The following is a 25,599-nucleotide window of genomic DNA, read 5'->3' on the forward strand; positions in this document are numbered from 1 at the left end:
TCATGTTAGACTGCTTGTCTTGTTGATTAAATCTGCTCAAAGCTCCCAGCCCGTACGCAGCATTACTCGGTGGGAAAGGACTGAGTCTCATTTCCGATGAGCAGGACAGCGTCCCTTGTCAGGATATTTCATGCTGCTGTATGCAGACCTCAAATGGCCAGTGTTTTAACCTATTAAATCCTTACTCTATCCAGCAAAGCTTCTATGAAGATCCTATAAAAGGACCTAATCTTTCCCACTATTAGCTGACAGTCTCCACCCCTTCTCACTCCAGCATCACCGAGATACCTTGCCCTGTCCCTGCATGGCATGCACTCAGTTCTTTGGCTGCAGAGATTAAACCGTCTCTCAGACCTGAGAAGAAATGCCTTGAGGATGCCATTTTCGGTGACTGTGTCCACTTCACCAAGTACAGTGGGTGGAGAGCCTGAGCTGGTGGGCTCAGCGGGCTTCTCCCCTGGCATTTTCACAGGGTGGCATCTGAGAAATAGTCCTGCTTCCAGAGAAGTGACCTCATTTTTGTCACCCACTCCCCTACTCCCTTAAGAAGTTCTTAGTTCTGAGGACACAGCAACCTGGATGGTCCCTCAGACCCACTGTTAGGTGTCTCCATTTGGACAAAGTCATCTTCTCTTCTTTGAAAGCCATGGCTCGTCCACAGTTCCGGGAATTATGCTGAATAACCCAGTGGAAAGATACCAGTAGCATCAGCTGCGACTGTGGTTGGTGGGAGTGCGAGGCCAGCAGGCATTACGTGCCCAGGCATTTTGATGTCCACTTCTTGTAGCCTCCCTTATCTTTCACACGGGTCTTTCTAAATCCATGTGCCTACGTAGGGAACTGGTATGGAGTGAACTTGACAGCTTTCTCTCCTCATCAGGCCCTGCAGGAGCAACTGACTTCAGCAGTCCAGGAAATCGGGCACCTTATCGATCCCATTGCGACGGCGGCTCGGGGAGAAGCAGCTCAGCTGGGACACAAGGTGATGTGCACCCAGGGGCTCCTGCGGAGAATGCTCGTGAGCGAGGGAGGTGGGGGGGGGGAGGTTTTTATTGATGCTGTTACTGTTCCCAAAACCCTGGTGCCAGCTCTTGTGCCTGGGCCATGCTGGCTTCAAGGATGGAAAACAGCACTCAGCCTCCCTCTAGCGCCTCCTCCAAAAATGTTCCCTTCGGGATCTCTTTTCACCTGGTGTCGAGACAAAAACTCCAGGGAACTTTCTCTGGTTGTGGTCAGACTTTTACGCCCGTGAGGCATTTATAGTCATCTGTTGCTCCTGACCTTCGCTGAGATGCACCAGAAACTAAAGTTGATGTTCCTAGCGTGCTGTCACCTTTTGGCCCTGACTGGCTGGTCCCATTCTCATGTATTTTAGGGGTACATTGTTCTTCCATGGCCTCTAATATAGTACCTATTTTCACACATGAGAAAGCAAAGCGAACTTGCAAATTTCCCTCTGGACAACTAAAGCCTCCCTACGTGGCCACCCCAGAGGAGCCCTTCAACCTGTGTTGTTATAAGTGCCCAATAGTGCTTGGCCTGTTCGGTGTTCATTCTGCAAATCCTTCATGGAGAGTTGGCTTGTCAAGCAGCCCATGCCTCCGCAGAGAGAGGGCAGAAATTGGATTTTTAACAACGTTCGAGGTTACCTAGCATTTATCAAGACAGCCGTCAGTATTGATGTGCATATCAAGAAATCCAGGAGCCAGAATTGTCTCTGCAGATATTGATTTAGGAAATCAATATTCTTGCGTGAACAGCTTGGGGGTCTACTAAGCTTGCTGCTGGTGTTGCAAGGGGAGGTTTCTGAGATTTAAAATGGTCAGTGTCTCTGCCTTTTCAAGGGTGGCAAATTTTATTTCTCAGTTGAGTTCCTTTAGAGTAAGAAAGGGGCCTGTCACCCTGTGGGAGGAGGTTCGCAAGGGCGGGGGGCCCGGCCTGGGGGCTGCAGCCTCTGCCCGTGTGTGCTGCCAGGAAACTGTTTGGCAAAGAAGCCAGGCTTCGTTTCAGCAGTTACTTTTCATTCCAGTAGAGATTTCACAAGAAAACACTTTTACACTTCTAGAGCACCATCCTTGTCTCTGCAGATGCATCGTTAGTAAGATTTATTCCCTTGTCAGTGGGTGGCATCAAAAGAATAACATGTTGGCATCACTTGAGTCATAAATTTGCCCCTGGCCCTTTGGCTAAAGCAGTCTGACTTTCTAAAGGGGAGTCTGGACAAAGGCAGCCTAGGGACCTCTGCCCAGAAGAGTTGTGCACTGACAGTTGATACCCACAGGGTCCCAACGCTTCATTACAGCGTCCAGGGGCGTCCTGGATCAGCTGCAGCATCACCTGGGAATGCTGAGTGCAAATTCTTAGACCTCACCTGTATTAGTTTTCCCACGGCTGCTGTAACAAATTACTAACTAATTACTAATTAAACTGGGTAGCTTAAAACAACAGAAATTTAATCTCGCACAGTTCTGGGGGCCAGAAGCCCAGAATCAGGGTGTTGGCAGGGCCAGACTCCTCCTGGCGGCTCCAGGGGAGAAACCATTATTCGCCTCTCCCAGCTCCTGGTGGCCCCTGGCGGCCCCTGGCATTCCTTGACCACGTCATGCCAGTGTCTGCCCCGTCTCCAGACACACTATCTCCTGCTCTTCCGTTTCTCTTTCCTTATTCTGTCTCTTATAGGACACTTGTCACCAGATTCAGGGCCCATTGGAGTAACCCAGGACGATCTCATGTTAAGATCCTTAAATGTACCTGCACAGACCCTTTTTCCCAGTGAGGTCACATTCACGGGTTCCAGGGATTTGGACATGGACATGTGTGCTCTGCGGGCCACCATTCGACCCTCTCTGCCACCTTGGGCTGAGCGAATCAACATCATGTACTAAATGCTCAGAATTCTCTTATTTTCACATCCGTGCTAGCCCCGGTGAGGACAGCTTCTGTTTTGTCGTGTCTCTTGGGAGCAGAAGGTGTTAGCTCCCTAAACACAGCAGAAGGCTCGTCCCTTTTAAAACCTTTGCCCCCAATACGTGAAGAATAACGACACAACATTTGAGTGCCTACTACATGGCAGGCGTTATGCTAAGTGTTTTCACGTAAATTAATTTAGTCGTCCTAACAATCGTATTGCGCTTAGTGCCACTATTAATCCCGATTTTACCGAGGGGGAAACTGACGTTTCATCACAGGAGGCAGTTTGCCCACGATTTCTCAATGAGGAATTGGCAGGGAGGGTTCCGAGGCAGTGTCTCTGACACCAGAGCTTCTCCCCGTGACCCAGCCACACAACCTCCGTGGGGAGGTCGGGCGCCGGCTCAGCTGCAGTTGATTATCCTCAGCCCCTGGCAACCCTTGACGTTTTACAGTTGCATTGATGAAATGTACTTTTCAAATAATAAAACCAATCTAGAGACCGTGTAAGAGTGGAATTCATTTAACAGTTTGATTCCCTGGGTACATGTGGGACACATCCTGAGCCCTGACCCTGGTGACCCGTCGTGCACCGTTCCCTTTGGTGGCAACTCCAGTGTCCTTCCTGGGCAAGAGAAGGAACTCTAGTGCCAATCTGTGGGGCTGCCACCTGGGGTTGGCCGGAGGAGATGGGGGGGACCCCCGACATCAGCCAGGTCACGCCTGCTGACAGGAGGAGGAGCCCCGTTAGAGTGCATACAAAGCACCAGAAGGCCCAGCAGCAGGCCTGCACACATGCTCTGAAACCTATCTGTAAGATAACTGGAATCAGAGATTTCTTTCTTTTTTTTTTTGTAAAGACAATATGTTCATTGCTGGCTGACAGCCTTGTCTCACTGGGAACTTAAATTTTGGAACCCCACTTGCCCCAACCACCACGCCCCCACACACAAACTCCCACCCCCTGCTTTGTTTCTAACCCAGTGACTGCCGCTGCTCGTGTGAAGCAGGCTTCCTACCCACGTCCCCTCACACGCTTCCTCCTCCACATGACGGGAGGAAGCATGAAGGGACTTGCTAACTCAAGGGTAGAGCTTAAATACACTTGATGGGAAAAACTTAGCCATTAGCAATCGTCACACAAAATGAGGAGCTGCAACAGAATACTGTAATCAGTGTATCCACTGTAATATTTGCGTTTTATCTGAGTGGGAATCCATTATGATACATGAAGAAAATACAGCAAAAGGTTAAAAGGCAATGTTCTGGATGGTAGGTCAATGAGTGTTGCTGTGTTTTTCTGGGCCCTTATCTTAAATACTCTACAAAGCAAAAAGAAAATAGCAAACAGTAAACTGAAATCCAATATGACAACTGAGCAGAACTGGAAGGAACATGGAAAGCAGCAGACAGTGCAGTGGTGGCCGAGAACCTGGGTGTGGACTGGGACACCTGGCTCCCATCTCAGCCCTGCCTCGGCGGCATAAGGCTGAGCAGTTCATGTCATCTGTCTAAACCTCCACTTCTTCCTTTGTACCGCCTCCCACAGTTGTTAGGAAGATTAGATGAGCAAATGGAGGGTAGGCATTTAGCAGAAAGGCTGGCCATGGGATGCCCCCATCAGCGCTGTGCCGTGTGGTGCTGCGGCGCCCAGCTGGTGAGTTTGGGCGAGCGTGTGTGTCCCTAGTGCTGTCCCCTGGCAGTAAGTCTCTGCTGGAGCAGTGGTTAGCTGTTGTGATAGGCTTTTTTGTTCTCCTAGGTTCAGCTAAGCACAAGCAGAATGTCCAGGCTGATGTGAAATCATTTTTGCTTTTATTCCAAATCCACACAGTTTGGTCAAAATGCTCAGGGCAGCGGGCAGTTGGATCGGCATCCTAAAAACTAGTGCTTTTCCTCTCAGTCTTCTTTTCTCATCTGCCCTGCTCCCCTGCCCTTCTCCTGTCCCCCTTCCCTCTTAGTCTTTGGTTCTTTCAAAAGCTTTTCTATTTGTGAAACTAAAACTTGTAAAATTCTCACTCCGAACTCTGGATCTTAGAAAGGACTTCTTAGCACTTAGGCCACGATGAGAGATGAGACAGAGAGCTCCCGGAGGAAGTAAGAGTTCCAAGCAAGAGTTCGTGAATCAGCAAGCACTTTCAAAAGCACAGTAGAGCAATGGCCGAATGAGTAAGGTCTAAGGATCTGATGTATAACATGTTGACTATAATACGTGATACTGCTTTGTGTAATAGGAAAAAATGACAAAAAATGAAGTTCAGCAGACCTGACTCTCCTTGTGAGTCACCCCATCCCTGTCCCAGCCCCCCACCCTGCGGTGAGTGGGGCCCCTAAAGCAGACACATGTATTCACATGATGCGTCTGTGGCTTTTTTTCTTAAAAGGTGACGCAGCTGGCGAGCTACTTTGAGCCCCTGATCTTAGCCGCGGTAGGAGTCACCTCCAAGATTCTGGACCATCAGCAGCAGATGACGGTGCTGGACCAGACCAAGACGCTCGCGGAGTCTGCCTTGCAGATGCTGTACGCAGCCAAAGAAGGTGGAGGGAACCCCAAGGTACAGCTCAGGATGCCCGGGACTCACTTAGGACCACTGAGAAGCCATCGTGTTCCTCTGTATGGCGTCCCTCTGGGGAAAACACCTCCAGTTCTTAGTCGGTGGCATTTGATTTCCCACTCAGAGGTGGGAAGTAATCTTCTACTGGCCTTCCCAAGGATCTTTAAGAGGAAAAACAAGAAATATGCATATTTAATGCATATTTATAAGTTGGGGGTTTTTTCCGTGGGAGAATGTGAGGCAGGTGTCCTTGGGGAAGAGAAACATACTATGTGGGTCTTATGGGAATAGAAAACGGTAATGCCTGCCAGCACCCACTCAGTGTTGCCTCCCAGCTTGCACGAAGCAAGACTCTGTTGTTTCCCAGTGAATGTCCTTTCCATTCCTGGTGCTCAAGTTCAAAGCAAACCATGGTACAAGGTCACTCATGGCCTGTGTTGCTGTTGCCTCAGGAGCAGTAGCGTAATATGGAAATTCCCCTCACTACTTTGCAGGTGGAACATTTCTTCAGTCTGTTGTGTGACCCGGCTACAAAAAGTGGCCAAAGATGACAACAGCAGGTCACTTTCTCTCAACGACAGTACTTGAGTCGGAGTGATTGTTTTGCTTGTGAAGCCGTGGCACACCTCGTTTCCACAGGGTGCTGGGACCTGGCTAGGAGGTCGGGGGCTTCTCCTGCTGTTTGTACCTTCTAGCAGCTGCCCCCTCGTGATCAATCTGATATTTCCTTTTTTTAATCCTCACCAAGGATATATTTACTGATTCGAGAGAGGGAAAGAAACATCCATGTGTAAGAGAAACATCAATTGGTTCCCTCCCTTGTGCACCCCAGCCAGGACTGAGCCTGCAACTAGGAACATGCCCTGACCGGGAATTGAACCCACGATCTTTCAGTTTACGTGACAATACCCAACCAACTGAGCCACGTTGGCCAGGGCTTAGTTTGATCTTGACCTAAAGGGAACACTGACTAGAAAGATCTGTGGAAGATACTTACCTACATGCTGTAGGAACCCATGTGTGTATATCTAGTTTTTAATATGTTCTGTTAACATCTGCAAGGTCTTCCGGTTGGTAGCAGGGAACAGTAGAGGAGACTGAAGTAAGAGAATTGCAAAATAGCATCAGAGCTAATAGTTTTTGAATGCTGATTGTCACCGATTGTACCTTATATCCTCATCTTATTAATCTTCATAAATATTCCATGAAGCAGGGAGGTTCCCATTTATAGATGTGGAAAATGGAGACAGTGCTTAGCTAAGTTGTCTGAGATCACTAAGGGTGGATGCAGAGCCAAGACTGAGCCTTCGCCTAGGAGCCTTCGCCCACTCTGCCCAAAGCAAGGGCTAGAGAGAGGACAAGGAAAGTGAGGACATTGGGCTGGTTGATCTGAAAAAGGAGATTACCCAGCACATACGATTGGCTAGACTTCCTCGGAGAAGGGAAGGGCATATACAAAGGCATAGATAGGGCTATAAAGAATTGTGATAGCTTTAGAAAGTAGCACGCGCTCTGGTGTGTGTGAGGGGGAGGTACAGAATGTGGAGGCAGTGGGACGGGAGGGTAGACTGGGCTGTATTGTGACAGCTCCCCTCTTCCACCCCAAGGAGTTTGGGCTTTAGAGTAAGCAGTGGGGAATGACAAAGTTTAGGGACACCATTCTGGTAGATGCATGAATAATGTCTTAGACGTGCATTTCCTTTATTCGGGTTTTCATTCATGTATCTGGCAACTATTAAGAACCTAATTATGGGAATGCTAAACATATTAAGTGTCAGCCAGTGCCCTCACATTGTCCTGAGTTTTCTGGAAGAAAAATAGTAAGTCTAAGTTGCTCTAGACAGGGAGTAGCACAACAAGAACAAGAACACCCGTTTGACTGTGGGAGATCAGTGATAGGTGCCCCAGAGCCAGCCGATCCCCTCTGCACCTGCTCCCCTCCAGGTGAGCCCTGAAGGGGCCAGGACTCACCTTCAGGACCCAGTTGTGGGTTGCCTTTTCTCTGGGGTTCTTTACTGCCATGTCTCCACATGTAATATCTTAAAGATCTCCTCATGGGATTCTGTTTTATACCAAGAAACCTGAACTGTAAGCTTTACAATGACATCTGCTTGGAAATGATGGCTGGAGACCAGTGTGGACTAGTTTTCAGAGAATGACCTCAAGCATTGGATGATGGACTAAGATGAGTAAAGGCAAGGCAGGAGTTTATCTCTGTTCCCTCAACGACATCATTCAACCTGTACTCTGTCTGCAAACCTTGACAGGCTTGTTGCCAGGATTCCTGGACACTACAAGTTGGCTTTTAGGCCCTTTCTTAAGAGGCCTGATGCACAGACTTAATTACTTTGGGTGCGATTCTTAGGGCAGATATTTCCTAGGTGTTATTTGCTATGTGCTAGGTGATATGTGTGTATATGTATGTTGTATGTTATATGCATGTTTTATGTATGTCATGTGTGTCCCTGTTTGCACAGGAAATGTGGTTAAATAGTTACCGTCAATAGCTTTGATTTGGTGAAAAATAGCACCAGCTTTGGGATCTGACATACTTGGGTTCAAATCCCTGCTCTGCCTCTTGCTAGCAAATTACTTCATTTCTTTGTTTCCTCGTCTAAACAATGGAGTTAATAGTGAATGTCTCTCTGGGGTAGCTGTAGAGATTAAATGAGATAATGAGCCCAATACATTATGTATTTAAAAAGAAAGTGGCTGCCCCAGAGCCTGGCTTTAACGAGTCCCGTGTAGCCTCACCCTCACCCCACTGAGCCCCTTCGCCCTCACCCCTACCTTACCACGTTCCCTCCTAGATTCTCCTTGAAGGGTCCCTCCAGCTCTGCCTCCACACTCAGCAAATACACAGTCTATCCATCCCTGGATGGTTCTAATTACTAGTTTCTTTCCTCTACCAAAGTGGAAATCTGCCCCCTGGAGCTCCATTCTCCAAACCCCTGTGCTGTCTGTGCGGGCTATACTGGGCTTTGTAGTTGCAGTGCTGAGATGAAGAAATCGGGCTCCCTTGGAAGTAGACTTCAGACATGTTTCAAAAAAAGAACAACATTCTGATTTTTCTCCTGTGTTGTGCCCAGAGGAGCAGCAAAGAGAATCTAAAATAACAAGTTCATTGCTGGGCCAGCTGGCTCCGCTTTCCAGATCACTGTGTCGGTTAAGCACACGTGAATTGGGAGCCCAGGCCACGGTGTCTTTGGGCGTCTGAAACTAGTGTGCTCAGTCGGCCCTTGTGTGTGATTTGGATTGGCCGTGTGATCAGGATGAGGCTTGCCATTGGCGTTAGAGGAGCCACCGCAGGTGAGGCCTGCAGGAATCGGAAGAGGCTTCACAGAAGTGGACTTGGAGCTAACCCTTTAAGGATCTTTAAAACTTAAACAGGCAGACTGAAGGAAAGCAGGCCTTTCTTAGAGAATTCCTCAGCATGAGCAGATGGGACAGTAATTTATTTCTTGGACAGCCCAGGGCAAGGATGGGTTTTTGTAGGTTTTGGTGCCTCTGTGTGGAGAAAGTGCCCTTTACGTTTCCCAGAAAATTCAGAGCGCAATTTTATGATTTACTGCTGCTGCCCTGAAATGTGCTTCTGACACCTTCCTGAGATGTTATGGGGCAGCAGATACTTGGCAAGCAGCTTTCACCTCTCCCCCAAAATGTGTGTAGCTGACCCTTAAAATACATAGGAGTTAGGGGCAGTGACCCCTTGCACAGTCAAAAATCTATGTATAACTGTCGACTCCCCAAAATCTTAACTACTAACCACCTACCATTGACAGGAAGCCTTATTGATAACCTACACAGTCAGCTGGCACATATTTTGTATGTTATATGTATTATACGAGGTCTGTCCGGAAGGTATCCAGCCATGTAATATGATAAATAGAGCCATTTATTGAAGAAGATACAAGATACAAGAAACACTGTACACAGGACAATGACACCTCAGTCCCCTTCAAAGTAGGCACCTTGGGACCTCGCACAGTTCTCCCAATCACCATCAGATGCCTTGTCATATTTTCTTGAATCTCATCGACAGTCTGAAATCTCTTCCCTTTCAAAGGTGATTTGAGTTTTGGGAAGAGCCCGAAGTTACAGGGCACCAAATCTGGGATGTAGCGGGGCTGAATCACCTGGGTGATTTGATATTTTGTCAAAACACTCTGCATGAAACGTGATGCATGAGTGGGTGTGTTGTCGTGATGAAGCTGCCAATCACCAGTTGCCCATAGCGGAGGCCTTCTGAATCATCCAAATAGTTTCACAGAGAAACGTTCAAGCTTCTTGCAAAATTTGATGCAGATTCACGGCTGTACTTGCTCAGTCACTTTGAATGCAATGGCCACACAGTACACATGCTCACTCAAGTTTCTGATTCCTGTGGCTTTTTGATTCTGCAGACAGGGTCAGTCTCTGGCTCACACAGCCTCCTCTTAGATTTCTTCTCTTTCATTTAATCACTCAAAAGGGTTATTTACCGTCTCTCTGTGGCTTCCTTACCTTCTCATCTACCTAAGTAAAGATGCAATTTCTTGGGCCTTTGGAAGGGTCGCCTCTCCCCGGAGAGAGTCAGGGCAGCCATGACCACTGCCCGGGTGGACTCTGTGCCTGGGTGCAATGTGATTTTGATGCTAACTCCCTGGCATTAGGTCAGACTTCCCAGGTCAAAGGCACAGGTTCCAACTAGACTGTCCCCGGTTCAACCACAGCCACAGCTCCAAGGTTCCCAGGCCACCCTCACACTGACCAAGGAGTTCTCACTACCCCTTAGGTTCTATAATGTGCAAGAATGATTCAAAGAATTCAGGAAATCACTCTACTTACAACTATAGTTTTATTGTAAAGGATAAAAACCAGCCAAAAGAAGAGACAAAGAGGATGTGAGCTGGGAGGGTCCCAGACATGAAGCTTCCTGTCCTCAGGCTGTCGCACCCCGCCTCACCCCCTACCCTCCGCCCCCGGCCCCGGTGTGTGGCTACGCATCACCAGCCGGGGAAGCACACTCTGCCCTCACTGTCCAGAGTTTTTATTGGGATTTTGTTCCACAGGCTCGACAGATTGAGTTCAGTCATGTGACCAATGACTCAGTCTCTAGCCCTCTCATCTCCCTAGAGTTTGGACGGAGCTCAGGCTACTATTATGTCGCTCAAAGCCCCAACCTTCCAACCAAGAGGTTGGTCTTTCCAGCATGGCAAGACCCCATCTTAAAACTACCTGGGGGCCACCATGAATCCCTTGTTAGCATAAACCAATATGTGGTCTGCTGGGCCCACCGTGAATGACAGAGGCCCTCCTATTGCTCAGGAAATACTAAGAGCTTATAGGGCTCCCTCTGAGGAACCTAGGACAAAGACCAGCCAAATATTTTACTGTTCAACACCAGGGTCGAGGCTCATCTGATGCCAAGCTACCAGGAGTTGGGACCTCTAAGGAGCAAATTTGGAAACTGTGAACTGGCAGTAAGCTCGTGGGCAAGTGTAGAGCCCACAGTAGAAGACAGACCTGAGAGAGTGAAGGCCAGGTTGATGCTGACATGCAGGGGAGGGCTCTGAGTGAGGGTGGCCCAGCCAGCTTCTCAGAGTGGTAGCGGGTCCTGAGGCCCCTTGCCTTTGCCATGTCGCACCTGGGTGGCTTTGCCTTGTTTAAAAAGATCCCCATTTGGGGGAAGAGGCTGAAACCTTCCTCTTGGAGGTGGCATATTCCCTACATTAAGGTTTATTTTTTCAGTAGTGCTGAAAAATTTGATCTGATCTAGCCATATGCTTATTTTCCTTTTGACTGGTGACATAAGTTCAGCAGATGGCCAGCGGGTCAGTGGCTATTGTCATCCACCAGGTCTCTAAGCTGTAGCACATAAGCTCCCTTTTCCACATTATGACTGTCAGAGGGTTCCCCCCTTCCACTGGGCTGTGGGAGTTAAAGGAGGTGAGCACAGCAGCAGTCAGCACAGTGCCTGGCACCAGGGAGTCCCTCTTGTGTGCTAGTGGCTGTCTTTGCCATTGCTGCTGTTACGTGTTTGACATTTATTGTTGTTCTTGTAAAATACTAAAATGCCAAACCCAAGATAACAAGAACATAGATTTTAAAACTGATATGAACATTGTATTGGGCCTACAGGTTGGGTCTTGCATTGTATAAAGTACATGGGAACCTTTGGCATCTTGCCAGCATCATCATGACTGTTGTCACGTGTTCTTGGTCCAGGCAGGAGAGCTACAGCATGTCATCACAGCTGAGGAAGCCCAGTCGGTGGCTCGGGGTTGGGGAGGGAGGGCCAGTCTTGTTCCGACTTCCCCCAAGCGCTGTCTCTGCCCTGAGCTCTGCCCTCGTGGCTGTTTCACATCATAAAAACAGATGGTTTCATTTATTTCTAAATGAGCCTCTCCAGAGGAGAACTTGGCACCAACAGCCTGTGAAGGTTATCCTTGTAAAAAATTTTCTGAAAATAAAAGTGTCTCACTGGTCACTTAGCCCCACCTGGTGACTTCATCAGGCCCTTCATTTCCGGTGAACACTGTGCTTCCAAAGAGAAGCTGAGTAAATCGTCTGCAAGAAGCACACGGTTTGTTGGAGAGACCAGCTGGAGTGGGTGAGAGAGAACGGAAGGCAGGCAGGAGCTGTGCGCCACACACTTTGCACACAGTGTTTCACCTTGCCTTTTCCACATTCCTCTTGCCTCTGGACCTTTGCACTGGCCATGTCCTCTTCCTGGAAGGCTCTCCCTTCTCTCTCACCCCATCAGCTCTGCCAGCAACTGGTCTCTTCCTCCATGGTTCACCTTCAACCTGGACACCACCTCTGAAGAGTCTTCCTGACCCTAAGGCTGGGTAAGGAGCCCTTCCGAGGCACTGCTCCAGTTAGCTATTGCGGCAAATGAGCCATCCTAAAATGTGACTTAAAACACCATTTTAGCCCTATCCGTGGTGGGCCTGCAGATTCACAGAGTTCCACAAGACAGTTCTCATTCAGAGCCCCTCTTGTCATTGCAGTGAGGCAGTGGTTGGGGCTCAAATGGCCTGAGGCTCAGTCACCCCCAGGTCTGGTGCCTGGATTTGGATGCAGGGGAGAAGGAAGAAGGTGAACAGAACCAGTCTCTGCAGACAGAGGATGAGTGGACCTATGAGGAGGCCAGCCCGGCAGCAGCCAGTATTCTGTGCCGGGGAGAAGGGGAAATAAGTCTAGAGAGAGGCTGCCTCCCTGCCCCCATCGAGGGCCTGAAGAACAGAAAGAGTGGACACCAGCCTAGTAAAGAGTGAAGGGATGTTTGTTACTCAAGGTTCTTTTTCATTGTTTTCTTCTAAAGTAATTTGAGTAGTAGTGGTCAATAATTAACGTTTACGTCCTGACACAGTCGTTGCCTCAAGAATACCATTTTTGATCAACTAATTTCACATCTTGACAGATGTCATTTTGGAAGAACTCTTCGTAGTTCCCATGGCTTTTCAACACTGCAGACAGAGCTAGTTCCTATGGCTCACATACCCTCTTGGAATTCTCTTTTATTTAAATCACTCAAAAGAGTTGTCATTTACCATTTCTCATTGTTTTCCTTACCTTCTCATCTACCAAAGTAAAAATGTGATTTCTTGGACCTTTTTGAAGGGTTGCCTCCCCCTGAGAGTCGGCCTGGGCAACCACAGCCACTATTTGCAGTGCCCAGGTGCAGTGCAGTTCTGTTGCTGACTACCTGGCATTAGGTCAGATTTCCCAGTTATGGCCACAGACCCCAACTAGACTACTCTTGTTAGAAATGATAAGGGGTCTGCACCATATGATTTCATCAGAATTCCACTGCATAGCATTATTATAATTCCTACGTTGCTTAGGAAGCCAAGCTCAGGGCCACTTAGCTAGTTAACAGTGGAGTCAGAACTAGAACCAAGGTTTTCCTGACCACCACCTCCCACCCCAGGACCTTGGCTCTTGCCCCTGCATCTTGCTACCATTTGAGGTACCTTTCAGAGAGCCTAGCACCCATCACTGTTTCATCCTTTTCATTCCTTCATTTATCTAGCTCCTCCTACATGCTTGACATACAGCTTAAACACCTACAGTTAAAGCATCTCCAAGGTACTATCTAGGGGAACCCATGAACACCCGTGGCTTTGCCTGCAGATCGTCTGTTCCTGGAGGACTTTCCTCATTCATTCCTCCAACCTCTTGGCAATGTAATTAGTTCCAAAACCTCTTGGTCTTCTACAGATTCGTGTCTCCTGTATGTACTACATTTCCATAAAGCAATCTTACTTGTAGAAAGGGAATTAAACTGTGCTAAGAAGCTTTGAAGAGAAGTGCATTTAATGTGAACACATTTTTCCTTTATATGAGCTTTTTTTTTTTTTAATCAAATATGTCAACTTGTATATTTGGAAATCTGTGACATTCTCTACACCCCAAACATAGTAACATAAAATTAGTCATGTCATAAGACGCTGCTTAATATTGCAGTTTTATTTTTCCTTTGCATTATAAAGAGATCTTTTTTCTGTTTGTTTTTCTGATTCTTACGTATTTTAAAACCAATGTACAAAGTTAATAAAGGAAAGGAAAAATATAGAATACATTGCTGTGTACCATAATGGGAATATAGTTTTGTGCTCTGCTTTTTCAGGTTATTCTTAAAAGCAGTGAAGTGATTCTTAAGAGACTGAGCACCATTTTTCTGCTTAAGGGAACATTTCACCATCTCCTTACCCCCTTCTCTTCTCAGGCACAGCACACCCATGATGCCATCACCGAGGCCGCGCAGCTCATGAAGGAGGCTGTGGATGACATCATGGTGACTCTGAATGAAGCTGCCAGCGAAGTGGGGCTGGTGGGAGGCATGGTCGACGCCATCGCAGAAGCCATGAGCAAGGTGAGTCTGGGCTCCCCAAAACTGCCCCCACCCCTGACCCTGTTGCCTCCAGGGTTTCCCTCAGACTTGTGCTTTGCTCTAAAGAGCACCTTTTCCCTTTTCTTGAGGGTTTTGATTACGGTACAGATGCGCTATCATCTGTCCAACATATCATTCTTCATTGTTCACTGATCACTGTGGTAAGCCACTTGTACCCTTCCTTCCAGTTCTACACACGGGAAAATGGGGATGCAGAAAATATCATTGATTGCTTCACTTATAAAATGGAAATACTAATCTATCTCCCCTGTCTACCTCATAGAGTTATTGTAGGAAACAGACTCTGAAATGAAATAATGAAGTAATTCCCAAGTGCTGGTCCTTGGAATGACTACTTTGGAATCTCTGAGATCATTTCATAATGCACAATCCTGGGCCCTCCCCCAGCCCTACTCTGCTGAAATCTCTATGGGGTGGAGGCTGGGTAACTCTATTTGTGTTTTTTCGATCTCTTCAGATTTTTAAATCTAGCCAGATGCAGAAACCACTGAGGTAGTGTGCACAAAAGCCCTTCGTGAACTCTTGTTGGCAGCGGATATAGAAGATACCATAAGCATCGTTTCTCTTCTAGTGACCCATCCATTGAGTTCTATCAGTGGGACATGTGACTAAAGCCAGTTTGAACTCTGTATCTTTTGCACCTTCCCCCACGGAATCCTCATTAGTCATGTCAGTTTGACATTCGTTAGAATTAACAATTGTTCATAAACATCTAACTGCTATCCTATGATAGCATAGCCAAGAATTTTAGACATTGTCTGTGTTTTGAAACATCCATTGTCGGGTTGTGAATACTCTTATAATTTTTCAGGATAATAAGCAGTCTTTAATTGCTAATTTAGAGTAGATTGGTGGGTTCATAGCTCCATAAAGAGATGATAGCCTGAAACTATAATTAGGATGAATCCCCTTAAACATTATACAGTCATTATCAGACTGATGAAGTCACAGCCAGGCAGGGATGCTGGGGCTCCCTTTCCAGACTCGAGACTCCAGCCTTTGCCTTGTTAAAGAACTCCAGTAATTTCTGCTGTGGGCTTCTCATGCCACAAGTGCGGACAGTTTGGCAGGAAGTGAGTGAGATGCCCCCTCTTTTTCAAGGCCCTGGGATGAGTCTCTGGATGTGTTTCGTTTTCAGGACGTCAGAATACCAGAGCTTTGAAAATAAGCCATGTATCTACCGAGGATATTAAATAGTGGTTCTCAAGGTTTTTCAGTACAAATTAGAAATCCAAGTGATAATCTTTTTCTTCTTAGAAAAAGGGGTTTTTCACAATTCCTATAGTGATAGGGAAGAGTTTCATAAATCCCCAGACAATGAGAGTGGGGTTCCTGAAGTCCTTTCTTTTCTTTTTTTTTTTCTTTTCCTTTTTTTTAAATGTATTTATTAATTATGCTATTACAGTTGCCCCATTCCCCCCCCACTCCACTCCATCCTGCCCACCCCCCTCCCTCCCACATTCCCCCCCCATAGTTCATGTCCATGGGTCATACTTATAAGTTCTTTGGCTTCTACATTTCCTACACTATTTTTACCCTCCCCCTGTCTATTTCCCCTCCCTCCCCCCTTCTAGAGTATCATCTATGCTACTTATTCTCTGTACCTTCCCCCCCCCCACTCCCTTATCGACAACCCTCATGTTCTAGTTGTTTGCCTAGTTTGCTCTCGTTTTTGTTTTATGTGTGGTCGTTAATAACTGTGAGTTTGCTGTCATTTTTACTGTTCCTATTTTTGATCTTCTTTTTCTTAGGTAACTCCCTTTAACATTTCATAGAATAAGGGCTTGGTGATGATGAGCTTCTTTAACTTGACCTTATCTGAGAACCACTTTATCTTCCCTTCCATTCTAAATGATAGCTTTGCTGGATACAGTAATCTTGGATGTAGGTCCTTGCGTTTAATCTTGGGTAATGTAATTATGATGTGCCTTGGTGTGTTCCTCCTTGGGTCCAGCTTCTTTGGGACTCTCTGAGCTTCCTGGACTTCCCGGAAGTCTATTTCCTTTGCCGGATCGGGGAAGTTCTCCATTATTTGTTCAAATAAGTTTTCAATTTTTTGTTCTTCCTCTTCTCCTTCTGGCACCCCTATAATTCGGATGTTGGAACGTTTCAAGGTGTCCTGGAGGTTCCTAAGCCTCTCCTCATTTTTCCGAGTTCTTGTTTCTTCATTCTTTTCTGGTTGGATGTTTGTTTCTTCCTTCTGGTCCATACCATTGATTTGAGTCCCAGTTTCCTTCTCATCACTATTGGTTCCCTGTACATTTTCCTTTGTTTCTCTTAGCATAGGCTTCATTTGTTCATCTGTTTTTCGAACAGATTCAACCAAGTCTGTGAGCATATTGATAACCAGTGCTTTGAACTGTGCATCCGATAGGTTGGCTATCTCTTCGTCGCTTAGTTGTATTTTTTCTGGAGCTTTGAAGTGTTCTGTCATTTGGGCCATTTTTTTTTTTGTCTGTCTTGGCGCGTCTGTTACTTTAAGGGGCGGAGCCTTAGGTGTTCACCGGGGCGGGGTAACGCTGGTCGCTGTGCTGTGACGCTGTACGTGGGGGAGGGGCCGAGTGGGAGCAATGGTGCCCGCCTCACTGTCCTCCGGATTTCAATCTTTCACTCCGATACCCACAATCAAACTGGGCCACTCTGGTGCTGGTTCCTAAGTGAGTGGGCCTGTGCACACTCTAGGCCCCTGTGCGTCTCTCCAACAACCTCTCCTGTGAGGCTGGGAGTCTCTCCTGCTGCTGCCCCAACCCCCAGGGGCACTTTCAATCAGAGGTTTGAGGCTTTTATTTCCCCGAGCTGGAGCCCTGGGTTGCTCGGTCTGCTTCGCTGCCCGCAGTTCATCCGGTTTATCTGTGGGTGAATGTGGTGCCGCGGGGTGCTACCTGCTGCTCTGCCTGCCCCGCTCTCTGCCACTCTGAGTCCGGCCCTCTGGGTTTATCTGTGCAAATGTGGGGCCGCAGGGTCTGCTAGTGCTCGACTGCCTGCGCCATTTGTCCCACACTCCGCCAGTCTCAGTCCCGCCACAGCCACGTGAGTCCTCTCTACCCCAGTGCCGTCTCCGCCCCTCCTACCAGTCTGGATGAAATGTTTATTTTCTATTTCCTTGGTGTCGGTCCCCCTTGCTGTTAGATTCTCTGTCAGTTCTGGTTGTGCGAGGAGGCCCAGTGTGTCTACCTACGCCGCCATCTTGGTTCTCTCCTGAAGTCCTTTCTTGATCGCTGTTGAGCTTTGCATGCTGTGGGGGATTCGGTGAGGAAAGCAGCTCTTGTACAATCTGATGTCAGCGGTGTCGATTGTTTTGGAAGGGCTGGGAAGTAAGTGGGGCCTATCTGGGAGCAATAATCAAGAACTGCCACAGGAATAAAAGTTTTCTCCCCTCTTGGTTTTGTAAAGTATTCGTTAGGGTTCTCATTGATACCACTAAATTCTCACCTACCCAGACCTGACACCCAAGGTGTACCATACAACACCTCTTTCCCATTCTCCCTTTATGCAGCCCACCCTAGCCTGCCCATGCTGGGGCTTTGTATCCAGTGGTACCTCAGGTCCTTTGAGCCTCTCCCAAAGCAGCAAGGCATTAGAAATCTGGCATTTTCTGAGTCTCAGTTATTTGGTTAAAATATTGATCTATTTTTAGAATCATTGTCTAAAATTCTCAAAGACAGTTACTGGCAGAAAAATGTGAATGTACCCTAAGTTGATTCTAACTTGGATGCAATTCTTGACACTTTTGAGTCTTCTGCTACAGAGACTCTTCTTGAGGTTCTCTCCCTGTGAGTAAGCCTCAGAAGGTTGGGGACTAATAAATTAATAGGAAACAATCAGCTCCATGGGTTACCTTGGACAAATCACTCAAGCTCTCTGAACCTTGGTTTTCCCATTCAATGACATTAGTTCTCATCCTTCAGGATTTTGTGACCCAGTATCTTTTCTATGTTTAGCATGGGGGTTTTTTGGCCAGGGAGGAGGTAGGGCAAGAAAAGAATCTAAAGAAATAAAACAAGCAAAAACACTGCTATCTACATCAGTATTATCTCATAAAAGAGTGTGTTAACATCAAAAACAGTAGGAAGGCTATAATCTCACAATAAAGGAAAGTTCTTTCAACTACATGTGAAAATTTTTAAATTCACCCTTTTGTTCTTACTTTGCCCACTATCTTCAAACTCGAAGAAGGTTCATCCTGGTGGCCATTTGGCCCCTGTATTCTAAGCTGCCCTTTAGCTCCCAAATGCTGGAGTGTTCGCAACTACGCCACATCTCATAGGAAGGCTCTCAGCACATCTCCTGATGTTAAGAAGATATAGGTACTTTAGACTGAGTGTACAAGTCCACAACTCAATCCTCATCTGACCCACAAGGCTCCCGCGGTGTGATGGAGATATTTGGCAGCATCTATCTCCCTGATAAAGAAACCCAAGAAAACAAATGTAGCTGGAGTTTGCATTGATGGTTTGGTGGAAGTTACATCCCAGGCCAAGTGCACCCATTATCACACGTAGGCTTCTGCAATACGTTCCTTCAATTCACATTGCAGCTTACACCTGTTCATGAGGGGTAGCGCTTATTGAAGACTGCATCTAACATTTTTCTAATTGTCTTCTTGGCTCCTTGTCTCTTCCCTGACTATAAGCTACCTGGCAGAGCTGCCAAAGAGATCTTCTCAGATGTGTCATTGCCTACCCCCACTGCCACCATTTTTCTCATGATTTCAAGGTTTTTCTTTTTTAAAGATTTTATTTATGCACTTTTAGAGAGGGAGGGAGAAAAAGAGGGAGAGAAACATCAGTGTGTAAGGGATTGCACACCCCCAACTGGGGACCTGGCCTGCAACCCAGGCATGTGCCCTGACTAGGAATCAAACTGGCAACCTTTTGGTTCTCAGGCTGGCACTCAGTCTACTGAGCCACACCAGCCAGGGCAAGGTTTTTCATTAAACAGATTCAGCTTCATTCCCACCACTTTGAACATCCCCCACTGTTCACTGTTCTTAGTCTTCCTTTATGTATATTCACCTTGTCTTCTCACCTGTTGTCATTCAGCAGCCAGTGGTGACAGTAACGATGATGTGGTGGTGAAGACAGGTAGCCTTTTTCTTCATCATAATCATCATTGACATTAACATCATTATTGTCATCTTCTTCATTATCATGGTCATCATCTCCTCTTCCTTCATGTAACTCTTGGCCGGGTATGATCTCAGTTGACCTTCTGATGCTTAGAAGGTTCCAGCGAAGGACCTGAGACTCAGAGAGTTTAAGCCAGCAGCTTGAGACCTATTCACAAGCCCTGGAACCAGGTCTTGAATGCAAGGCTTCTGAACCAGTATGTCCCAATATAACCCTTTAAGAAACAGCCATTGTGCCATTTCTCTAGCTCTTCCACCTCACAGTGATCTCGCCCTTCTCTCAATTCCTCTTGCGCGTAGAGTCAGACGAGTAACAAATTACATCTGGTGTTTCTGATTTCTTCTTTCTCAACTCAGATCAGAAGTAAGCGTTCCAGGGTAGAGACATCTAGGGAAGCCCTTTTTGATATAAATTCTGCCTCCTCTCCCAGCCTCTTCTGTCACTGTGCTTCCCTACAACCGTCCAGCTCACTCCCACCTTTATGTTTGGATGCCATTCCCTGTCCTTGGGACACCTTTGCCACCTTATACATGCAGCAGACTCCTCTCCTTGGTAAGACTTGGCTAAAACATCGTTCTTCTGGAAAGGCCCCCCACTCCGTCTCAGACAAGGCTGGGGCACCTCCTTTTCTGTGTACCTCAAATGCCTCACATGCACCCCTGTGGGAGTCCTCATTGCAAAGGTGTGTGATTCTGGTGACTGGACAAGAGAAACCCTGAGGGCCTCTCCAGTTCTGAAGTTCCTAACTCTAATACATACAGTCCGCATTTCAATTGTCCTCTTATGGCCTCTGGGTTCTTTTCCTCTCCTCTAGCTGGATGATGGCACACCTCCAGAACCAAAGGGAACATTTGTCGACTATCAGACGACTGTGGTCAAATACTCTAAAGCCATTGCGGTAACAGCTCAGGAAATGGTAAGAAGAAAAGAACTGCCCCACCCACTGTCCGTGCCCTTTTATCCGCACCCCCACCGAGTCCTCAGTTCCTGGCTCTGTGTTGGAGAGATTAGTTGGTGTTTCTAGTTCCTCCTGGGCCCCAGCTTCCGCCCTTTATCTGTGGTCTCTGTAGCTGCGTGGGGTCTACAAGCCCCAGTCCACCAAGGGAGAATTAGAGACAACTGAGACTTGGGCATGAGGGTGGGAGCACAGGAAGGAGAGAAAATGAGGATCAAGAAGGAAATCAGAAAAAAGTTGGGAGTTGCAGAGAAAGAAAAAAAGTCCTATTCACCTCACAAAGGACTTGAGGTGTTTTTAGAGATTAAAATTATTGTATAACAGAAGACATTTGGGGATAAAACATAGATTGATGAATCAAATTACAATACTTGAACAATAAAATTGCCAGTCTTTCAGGCAAAATGAAACAGCACAGTTATGTGTTTAAAAAACAACAACAACAACAAAACACTTGACATGACAATAGGAGCATGTCACTTTTAGAGGTAACTTTTTTTTTTTTTTTTGCTAAAATGTAATGCAGACATAATTGTATTACATGACTCTTTAGCTATAAATGGCATTGAGAGACAGTGGATGCTATCTTGATATGTTAAAAAGTTGTACAAAAGATGACAAATGGTGTCCTCAAGGAATTAACAGGACTCTCCCACCCCGCACTGATCTCGCCCATGAAAGTTCCACTCAACTTTTGTAGGTTCAGGTGGCACGGGACAGAATTTTGGAAGGTGCCTCTGCAATGCTGCCGCATAAGCCCGAGTTGAGTGGTCCAGCAGCCTTCCCAGCTGGAGGGCCAGACCGCCCATGGCGCGGTTCCTGCTCCAGCAGGCCCACTGCCTGTCTGGACAGTTTTGTCATGTAGTCCTGTGTCCACTAGAGGTTGAGCTTGGACCACAAAGTCTTCCCTGGCTGCTGCTGCTGCTGCTCATTCTTAGAAACTCTGTGATTGTGCCAGGCTTGTTGTTGAAGAGGATTTGGGCTGGGAGGGCGGGAGGAACAGTGCCCATCTCAGTGACTGGGAAAGGCTGGAGTGGGGCCCAGCCAGCCCTGCTCAGGGGCCAGTCCCAGGTCGGGTCAGGCAGCCCGGCAGTGCCGGCTCGTCGGGGCCGGGAACACAGTGCCACCGAGGGTGCGGACACTTTGAGTGGCCTTGGGGTGTTTCTGGAATGTCTGCCAGGCTAGATTCTCGGCCAACCTGTCTTGACCCTTGGTGTCCATGTTCTCACCTCAGCTGCATTGCCACTCCTGGGATACCTGGCCTGTACCCTGAGTTGGCAAGAGCCCTGCTTCACTGCATCGGGGCGCCCCGGCATCAGTGTGCTGTGCGCGGCAGGGCTCGAATACAGCAGCTCTTGCGGCAGCCTCGCTTCCTGGGGGTTCAGCATGCATTTCTTGGAACCCCACACCTCGGCCTGAAATCCTGACACTTCCTGGTAAACATGGCTGTACATTCCATCCCATCTCAACAGATGTGGAGTCATTTAAAAGGGTTTTTTAAAAGCCCTTTAAAATTGAGGTCTTCAAATGCCACAGAGAATGTTGTCATCAGAGCAAGAGAAGAGGTGAGGCGGGTGGGAAGCCTCATACCCAAGAGGGACAAGGATCGCTTTCTGGGTGGAGGTTACAACTGCCGTTGTGAGAACTAAGGCATGCTTGTCGGAGGAAGAGGAAACTAGCATGTTAGCTAGGTGGGATGAACTAAGGTAAGTTTTTCTGTGAAACAGGAGGGAAATACAGAATATCTTGATAATGAAAAGGTAGATCTTAACCATTTAGGCTGCGGTATACCCTTAACTCAATTTGGAGCCAAAACCTTGTCCTTCTTTGGCACATATTTACTACAAAGCTGTGTGCTCCATAAATTTCTTCCCCCAGAGTTCTTGTCTTATCCATCACTTCTCAGTCACGAGAAGTTCTTACCAGTCCTGTCCTCACGTCCTGTCTGTCCGAGTGGGACCCACTTCTGGGTCCCTGGAGACCAGATGAACTCTCTGCAGGAGTGTGTGACTGGGTGTGCGCACTGCACAGGGACTGTGCCCCCTGGGCTTTTCCTGGGGGGACTCCCCACAGGGCAGGGCTGGCCGGGCTGCCGCTCTCACCTCCCACGATGAATCCTGAGGGCCTGGCCTCCACGCTGTGTGGCTGGAGCCTAGCATGTCGCCCACTGGCTGGGCCAGGTCCCGCTGGCCTGAGAGGGGCCCTGGCCTATTGTGTGCGTTGCAGCATGGGCTTCGCTTGAACTGCCCCCTCCGGTGTCCAGCCCCAAATGCGAGCCAAAAGCTTAAAAGTGAATGAAATCCTTTGGCTTCCAAAGGTATTAACACATGATTCTCATGCTTTTCTTTGTGTGTGTTTTGTGTCTTGCTTGTTTTCTTTTTCCAGATGACTAAGTCGGTTACTAACCCGGAGGAGTTGGGAGGACTGGCTTCACAAATGACCAGTGACTATGGGCACCTGGCTCTCCAGGGCCAGATGGCTGCAGCCACGGCGGAACCAGAGGAGGTCTGCCACCTTAAGCCCCTATTTTAAGGAGCCAACCCACACTGGTGCCCACTCTGGGGGTGGAGAGGGGATCTCCGTAGCTTAGCTCCACTCCAGAAGACCCCAGCCCCATAGCCAGAACCAGGCCTGGTTCCCGCTGCTGTGCTGCCAGCTCCCAGGTTTACAGCCAGTAGCCCCAGGCTGTGCGCAAGGCTCCCTGTCCTCTCTGAGGCCAACTGGCTGAGGTCTGGGGCCATCTGGGGAGGTGGGCTTTCAGACAGAGGGACTCTTTACGATGTTCTACCAGGTCACCTGTCCCCTGGCACATCACCGGATGCCAAGGGCATAACACCCACTGCCATCTTCCTTTTGTCTCCCACTCCTGCCTCGCATGTTTCCCTGAATTATTTTATGTTCTCCAAAGGCTCACCGAAGTGTGGGGTTAGCTGCCCCTCTCTTAAGAAGCACTGGGTAGCCTACTTTCATGTAACAAAGTCCTACCCAGATATTTTTGGTGACTTTCTAAGAACTGACCCAGATCCCTATCCCCATCCTCCTGCAGACTTCTCTTCATCATCCACCCGCCTCCCCTAAACCCACTTTCTGTAGTGGCCGACACAGCCTTTGCCTCAGTGTGCCTGCACCCCTGAGAGTCTTAACATGGCTGAAGTTTGGTCCCCAAGGCCACTTTCTAAGAGCTCCCATCTCTGAAACCCCTGAGGAATCGAGTGGTCCGCTGGGAAGCACACCAGGCGGGTGGGGTCCTGGGGTGCCTGTTGCATGTGTATCAGTGTTAACACACAGAAAGGGCTCAGTCCCAGCTCCTATGTGGCTCCTTAGAGAGCTCAGTCTGAACTAAAAAATAGTGGGTTGGATTGCGGAGACATTGGGGAGATGCAGGGAACGACTTTCTGTGAAATTCAGTAAGCTGTTTATTGGGCACCAACCCTGTCCACCACATTCCTAAATGAACTGTGGAGGCAGAAGGTTGTGACCGGTCTTCCCTTCTCCATGCGATGACACTCAGTGTCCCCACATTACTGGGTGCCGCTGTCGCTCCTGGGAGCCAGGGGTAAGCATGTCTTAACAAAGGCTCCCAGCGATGCCACAGTATGAAGACCCGAAACAAAAGCCACTTTCTAGCGCACGCTGTACCAGTGCATGTGGACAGGAGCACCGTATATATGTACTTGCATACATATATATCTAGCATGGGATGACTTCAGTGTCTAACAGCGCCTGCATTCTGAGATTTTTAGAATGATTGAGCATTGAAGCTGCAGCATGAATAAATCTGTTCTTAATGAGTCTGTTGAGTCACCACCAAGAAAGAAAAGTACTCACAGACCCACATCAGGGTTCTGTTGGGTCTGGACACAGGTCCATCTTTTTTTAAAAAAACAGTAGACCAATCATCTGGAATTTCATAAATAAGTGTAAGGACACTTAGGTTGCAGGAAGGAAAAGTTTGGTTGGACAAAGGGTAGAAGCCTTTGGCTTTGCAGGAAGATTAAAACTAATAAGAGACTGTGATTGCAAGGGGGGGCTGGCTTTGTCTCCAGAAATCTTTAAAAATGGAACGGACAACCATCTGCCTTGGCGAGTTGAAATGCTGGCCTGCCTGAGTTATTGAGTGGGGACACCTTAATCTATCCGAGCGCTTTCCACATCTGCATTCCATCCCACGTGCGAAACAAGCAGATCGTCTTATTGCAACACAGACCACTGAAGCAAAAGATACAATAATGCCCAAGCAGCCAGGAAAGAAAATGTGTTGTTAAAAGCACAACTAGTTAATTTTAGTTATTGGCCCTGCATTTGTAGCAGCTGATGTTTTCATTAAGATTCTCCCTTTTCTCCGTTACATCTTGAGATGTATTTTACATTCCAGACACGAGCGGTGTGACCTGGAGCAGAAAGGGGCAGAGAGAATATAGAATTACCGGGGACTTACAAAGGAAAATTCTTTGTGTGCATTTGCCAGACAGATATTTGGGGGAAAACTGAGAAGGTTGGGAGATCCCTGAAGCAATGTAGTTTTTTATTCCAAGACCGTGGAATTACTTGTATACCCAGGAGGGCCCCGCATCACAGCATGTGAAAATGTTTATATCCCGGGCAAATCCGAGGCTGCTCCCCTTCCTGCAGTCCTGCTCTGTGCTGAGCCGAGTCAGCGTTTTGGTCTTTTCCAGAATGTGACAATTACAGGAAAAGTCACAGCTCTGCCCTCTGGACATCGAGCAGGAGCTTTATCTTGCTTATTTTTCCATGGAAAATTGAAACTTTTGTTAACATCACTGTGAACACTTCTTTCTTCAGAAAAGTTTAAACCCCCCCGGCAACTTGGCAATTTACGATCCCTTTCCTCTTTAAAAGAGGGAAAGAAATGCAGACCCTGTACGCCTGGGCTCCCGAGTGTAAATGCTGGGGAGAAGATTTAGTGACTGCAGCTTTGTTTCAGAGGAAACTTCAAGCTGGCAGGGAAGTTCTTCGTCCAGAGCCTGTGGCCAGAACCAAAGCCCTTCCCCCTCACTCCCTCCACCCAGGAGATGGGTGTCCGCTGTCAAACCCTCTAAACTTTCCACTCCGAGACTTTCTGTAGCTCAGAGAGCGATGCCCGGCTTCTGTTGTACACACTATTTGTTCCTCCCATTTTTCGGTCTAAGAAGA

The 25,599-nt window shown here is 47.7% G+C and overlaps 1 protein-coding gene across 5 annotated transcripts in view; it reads left to right on the forward strand.

The window, feature by feature from the left end:
- The window catches only part of TLN2 (talin 2), a 412,505-nt gene that overhangs the window by 331,287 nt on the left and 55,619 nt on the right, over positions 1-25,599 (forward strand). For all 5 annotated transcript variants that reach the window (XM_053928612.2, XM_024567594.4, XM_045201599.2 and 2 more), the window contains 5 exons: positions 881-982; positions 5,292-5,462; positions 14,176-14,322; positions 20,305-20,406; positions 22,831-22,950. In XM_053928612.2, the coding sequence (XP_053784587.1) occupies positions 881-982; positions 5,292-5,462; positions 14,176-14,322; positions 20,305-20,406; positions 22,831-22,950 (642 nt within the window). The remainder of the gene's footprint in view (positions 1-880; positions 983-5,291; positions 5,463-14,175; positions 14,323-20,304; positions 20,407-22,830; positions 22,951-25,599) is intronic.

Source organism: Desmodus rotundus, chromosome 7 (assembly GCF_022682495.2).
Source record: "Desmodus rotundus isolate HL8 chromosome 7, HLdesRot8A.1, whole genome shotgun sequence".
Lineage (NCBI taxonomy): Eukaryota > Metazoa > Chordata > Mammalia > Chiroptera > Phyllostomidae > Desmodus > Desmodus rotundus.